This window comes from Hipposideros armiger, unplaced genomic scaffold, assembly GCF_001890085.2.
Source record: "Hipposideros armiger isolate ML-2016 unplaced genomic scaffold, ASM189008v1 scaffold_1083, whole genome shotgun sequence".
In the NCBI taxonomy this organism is placed as follows: Eukaryota; Metazoa; Chordata; class Mammalia; order Chiroptera; family Hipposideridae; genus Hipposideros; species Hipposideros armiger.
In genome coordinates, this window is record NW_017732433.1 from 86638 (window position 1) to 92989 (window position 6352).

General features: G+C 31.3%; 1 protein-coding gene across 1 annotated transcript in view; it reads right to left on the bottom strand.

Moving 5' to 3' along the window:
* Positions 1-5107, bottom strand: part of SEPTIN14 (septin-14) — a gene marked incomplete at its 3' end in the record, with an annotated part of 89826 nt that extends 84719 nt beyond the window's left edge. The window contains exons 1-2 of the mRNA XM_019632133.1: positions 5038-5107; positions 4276-4344 (exon numbers count right to left, since the gene is read on the bottom strand). Of these exons, the coding sequence (XP_019487678.1) occupies positions 4276-4329 (54 nt within the window). The remainder of the gene's footprint in view (positions 1-4275; positions 4345-5037) is intronic.
* Between the last annotated feature and the right edge of the window lie 1245 nt (positions 5108-6352).

Consider the following 6352-nt stretch of genomic DNA (forward strand, 5'->3'; position numbering starts at 1 on the left):
GCCGGCGACTGATCTGCCTCACCAGGGAAGAGCGCAATGACGGTGCCAACTTGGGCCAGTGAAGCAACATCCTCCACAACTAGATTGAAGAACAAAAATGACAGCAACTTGTATGTTCCCCTTCCCCCAGTTCCCCAGCACTGTTCCCATCCCCCCAATTCCCCAATAAAAATCTTTTTTTTTAAAAAAAATAAAAAATAAAAAGACATGCAAGGCATTTACTCTGAAAACTACAAAAGATTGATAGCAATTAAGACAGAACTAAATAAATGAAAATATAGATCATGTTTATACATTTGAAAAACTGTAATAATTAAGGTGTCTTTTTCCACCATATGTATGCAAATGCAATCCTAAAAGCACAAGAGAATCTGTTTAAATGGTACCTGCTAGCTAAATATTGCATCAAAATTAATAATCGTGGGATTACTGTTCTATTCTAATTCCATATTTTCTTTCTACATTTCTACCACTTCTTGGATCACTGTGCTATGGGGCTTTTATTTGAGTTCAGTCATAAGAGTAAAATAGATTTACTATATCATGTTTTTAGCATAAATATTATAAATAGTGTGGTCAAAATCTGAAATTATTTAAAATTTTATCTTCACAAAGAAAGCATAAAGTTGGTAGTCTTAAGTAGGAGCATGCTCCAAATACTTTTTTAAAACATTCTTTGCATAGAGAATAAAATTATATTGTTCCCTTTCCATAAGCATTCTAATATAATGGATACAATAGACATAAGGACAACATTTGTATTATATTAATAGTATTACTATGATTAGTAGCATAATTAATAACTTAATCTTTTCATGTCAAAATAAGGGGTTAAAATCCAAACAAGCTCTCATAAGTTGTTGGTTGAATGAACAGTGAATAGTAGAATAAGTCTTGAGCCCTAAATATCAGAAATCAACCAAAGATTCATAGAAATTCCATAGGGATTTCATATTCAAAGAAAGTGTATTTAACAATACAAAACTGAAACTATAATCAAATAAGAAATAAGAAAATATATGCTTTTATTTTCAATTTCTTATTATTTGTGCTCTCAGTAGATAGGGTTTTATGTATGTGGTAAATTCTGATTTCTTCTCTTATGGAGGGAACATTCTGATTTATATAATCTGAAAATTATTTTAGTGTAACAATAACAGATTTGGACACTCTGGACTAGACTTTCTTGTAACATATTTTTCTCATTTTTAAATCTGTAGCTCAGGGAGGTTATCAGATCAAAGTGCTTTGTGCGTCAATAGCACAAAATATATCCCATTGTCTTATCAAGAAAGGACCAGAAACCTTGGCCTCATTAGCACTGAGTTCTCACCACAGAGCAAATAACAGGGATTTCCATAGTATCATCACTGTTACTTTAACAAATGCCTTCTGATGGACCAGAATTTATTTCTTATAGCATTTATTTCTATAAAATGTCAATATCTATGTAGAAAGGAAATATTTCAGATTATACTAATTTTGAATTTGTGATCATTCAACTCTTGTTCTTAGATTCACCTTTAAACCATCTGCAAATTAAGAAGTAAACAAAGCAGGTATATAAAAACATAAGGTTTAACCTATTATTAAAAGGATTACTTCATATGTATTTACATAAAACTGAAGTGCTAAACATAAATTATTTTAATCCCAATAGCAAGTACACATGGATTTCATCTAGCAAATGAGATAATGTACATAAATTCAGTCTGTAAATTATAAAAATCTCTACAAGCTCTGAAAGCCCTGATGTTTAACCTGTACTCACTAAACTCTGTTTCTAGTGGCACTGGGAAAAATTAACTGAATAAGAAAATTCACTAGTCATTTTGAGACTTTGGGAGAGTCACATTTGTCTCTGTTGTCTCTTCTGTAAAATGAGAATATTTGATTTGGTAATCTTAAAATTATTTCACACTCTAATATTCTATATATCAAGTCTTAAATAAGTCTTATTTATGAAGAGCCTGTATTTTCCATGCAGGAAAAAGTTAAAATCTTTGTTAATATCATACCAAGTACCTAAATTATAGAAAAGTCAATAAATATAAGAACTTAAAAAAAGGATAGATGGGTGTGGTATGGAGTAGTTGAAGATAATTCAAAGAGACTGCAGATAGCAGTTTGGCTCTTAAAGATGGGATAATATTTGTATAGAGGAGGTAAGTACTATGAACAGGAGACAAATGTGACAATGGGCTCAGAGTCCCTTGCACAGTAAGAAACTTGCACACTTAAAGGTAAAGATTTAAATAAGGAAACTGAAGGAGAGAGAATTGAAAAGATTAAAAATATCCCTAACAATAGAAAGTTTTGAGTATGAGGCTAAGAAATATCTAAATGGTAATGGACAGTGTCTGGAGCTTTTGAGTCAGGGAATGTTAGAAGAAACAAGCATTTCAAACGATAAATAAAGAACTGGTATGCAAAGTGGCTTGAAAAGGAAACCAGAGCCAGACTATGAAGCTATGGGGTTATTTTCCTAATGAAAGTGGTGGTAATAACATTATTGGTGTGAATGAAAAAAAAAGAGAGAAAGAGATGAGAGAGATGTTTTGAAATAAAGATACAAAATAACTTGACAACTATCCATGTACTATGATAAGTAATAAGAAAATCAGAAGAGAAAGCTAGCATTTTTTGTGTGAGAGAAAAATAATTTTGAGTTTTTAATTTTTTTAAATTAAAGTTTATTAGGGTGACAATTGTTAGTAAAGTTACATAGGTTTCAGGTGTACAATTCTGTAATACATCATCTATATATCACATTGTGTTCACCATCCAGTGTCAGTTCTCCTCCCATCACCATATATTTAATCTCTTTTACCCTCATTGACCACCCCTCCCCCATCCTATGATAACTACTACACTATTGTCTGTGTCTATGAGTTTTTGTTTCTTCATTTGTTTGTCTTGTTTCTTTGTTGTTTTCAGTTTTACATATAGAAGATGTGGTATATATATATATATATATATATATATATATATATATATATATACACAATAGAATACTATTCTGCCATAAGAAAAGATGAAATAGTGCCATTTGTGACAACATGGATGGATCTTGAGATTATTTTGCTAAGCAAAGGTTAGTTATTGTTGGTTAAAAAAAGGAACTAGGTTAAGAGGAGAGTTTTCTGTTTCTTATTGTTTGAAATTTACTTATAATGATGTGAGAATGTTATTTTAATATTTAAAAGGAAAAATAAACCAAGTTGCCAAATGTAAAATGGTTCAAAACAGGTTGGAAGATTACTTGCTGAACGATTGGTAGCAAGCATTTCTATATTAAATAAAAGTGTGATTAACTGGCCTTTGGGACCTCTCCTAATTCTAAACCACTGTGATTTTAATGTCAAGTAAACAAAGAAGCACACACCATGATTTAATGCAGAGGAGGGGTCAAAGGTAATATGGAATTGATATAAACCAGTGATTTAGTCAATGAAACGACTTTGACAGTAGTTTCAGAAAAGCAGTGAGGATTAAAGGCAGATTAAGTATGATTTTAAAGGTGTGACTGATAAAAAATAATGGTTGAGTAAACCATTCATTCCAGAGGAGTAACAATGAGAAGGAAAAGAGAAAAAATATGATAGTTTGGTGGTTAAAACTAAGATATAGAAAAACATGCATGTTTGGAGGAAGAGAAAACACCAATAAGAGACCCTTTAGTTATTAAGGCATAAATAACACTATTTAATATAGCTCAATACTCATGTATATATTTGATACTTTGGTCAAAAAAGATCTAAAACCCAATTTTCACCCATTTGGACATACTATTCTCTCTTTTAGTGTAAATTTTAGTGTTAATTACTATATGTTTTTCCTAGTACAGAGGCTCATCTTAAAATGGAAATTGGTTCAATCTCCCACTAAGTAAAGTAACAAACAAGCAACCACTCAACCACTTCCTAAAATAACTTCATTTAAAAGTTATTTATTAAAATACACAAAGTTCTACAAACATATGCACCAAAATAATACCAGTTTTGTTACCTAATGGGAGGTTCTGGAGTTTAAATTTGTTATTCTCTTGTGTTGAAGAGGAATAACCATTTGCACTACTAAAAAGGTCTGCAGACTCAAGAAACATGCAACAATTATTTAAGCCATCATTGACTCCGATTAATATAAAAGTTAATTATGTCCAAGCATAATAAACATAGGCCTTTATCATCTAGGTTTATCTCAGTTTATATTTTGAAACTACACAATTTTGTAGAAGTACAAAATGAAGAGTTCTATTTGAAAGATGTACTCAACTGTATCTTCATCATCGGATATTTGTGTGGGCATACACATTGGTTTTACTGCCATGCCAGCTGGAAAGAGCTGAAAACAAAAAAATCAAAACCCTTTAAAAAATTACTTTAAAAGGCTATATTCCTACAATATAACTTAGATCAACAAGGGAATCTAATATAGTCATTATCCCAGGCTTTGGCTTTCAGTCCACACTATTGATCTGTTTTAAATTGTGGCTGTTTTACTAGACAGGCTTCCATATAATATATAATATTCAACTTAATATTCAAATATTCGACAATATTATACAATAATGTATAATAGTAGATTTAACCATAAACATACAAAAAGCATCTAAACAAAGGTAAACTCCATTTTGAAATCAAGTGAACAAAGAGCATTCTTCTTCTTTAAGGGACTTTTTGGACATTAGAAGGGAAAGAGGAAATTTTGCTTTCAAAAGTGCTAAAAGAACCAGGAAGACATTTATAAGTACTTACCTTTCCAGAGTAGATTACCAAGGGGGACTGGGGTGTTACAGTGCACTTACTGAAGAAGAATTGGAAAAGCAGAGCTTACAAAATCTAAACAAGTCCATTGGACACTAAACTAAATTAACAATAGTTTTCATTTATGAAGTACTTATTATACACCTAGCATTGTGCTGAGTGCTTATGTGCTTTACCTCCTTTAGTCCTTATGATAAATATGAGATACATATATTTTCATTGCTATATGCCAGGTCACATAATTCAGATTCAGAAAAATTAAGTAACCTACCTGCCCAAGATTTCAGCTATGCAGCAGGCAGGCACAAGTCTGAACTGACTCCAAAACTGGTGTTCTTTCTATTTGTGGTCCAAATAGTCACTGTGTTTGCAACAGTTTGGAAGAAGGGAGGAGAGGTACAAAGGAGCATGTTGTGCTGATTTTTAAGCAAAACTGCCTTAGAAGGACGTTACCCTATTTTTAATACAACACAAAGATCATGAGAAAAGGAGGCATATTTTAGAAGAAAATATTATAGCAAAATAGTATAGCAAAGAGACAAGCAAACAGAATTAAAGAATGGCTCTGTGTACCATGGTTTCTTCATTTGATATATCCTGAGGATTATTTCACTTTAGTACATAGATCTATTTCACTTTTCCCTAATGGTAAATAGTGTTCTCTAATACAGACAGTGTTCCAGCCCACAGCATGGTTTACTCTAGTCTGGTATGTATAAGATTCATATTATTTAGCAGAACATTAACAGTGAGTATTGTAGTGATTTCCAGTCTTTAATTACAATTAATAATAAACATTTAAACCACTGAATAAGGATTTCTTCTTGACTTATTATACTTATCCTCTTTCAGGATTCAAAGTAAGTTACTATAAATTCAAGAGTCTCAAGTTTCAGTTATGCAGATAAAAAAGTTCTAGAGATCTAATGTACAACATATTGTATTGTATTGTATACTTGAAATTTTCTAAAAGAGATCTTAAGTGCTCTTACCCCACACACACACCCCCAAAATTATATAATCATCATCTATCTGAGGTGATGGATATGTGAATTAGCTTGATTGTGAAAATCATTTCACAGTGTATATGTATATCAAAACATCATATTGTATACTTTAAATGTGTATAATTTTTATTTGTCAATTATATCTCAATAAAGCTGGAGGCATTTTAAAAAGGAGTGTCTCTGTGTAAATGCTCCTTTTAACAAGTGTACAAAAGATGGTAATTTGGTTTTTCCACTGTGTTGACATTTGCACTGATGGTTCAAAAGCAATGGTGGGTAAAACTGCTACTCCTTTTATCAAGGCAGTTGCACCAAAATGTATCATTAGTCATTGTGTTAATCATTTCACACATTCCCAGCAGAAAGAAAAAATGAGTACCCATTAAACATTTACACTATATACAAAAGTGATGCTGTCTTGAATAAAACAAGTTATATGATTGTGAAAAACAGTAATTCCCTTTTTCATGGAACACCAATTTCAATTGCAAATACAAATGATACACTAGTTTTTCAGGCTTGGTTATTGCTACTGTAGTGTGCTTTGTAATATGAAAAAAAAACTTTAAATTTTTTGGA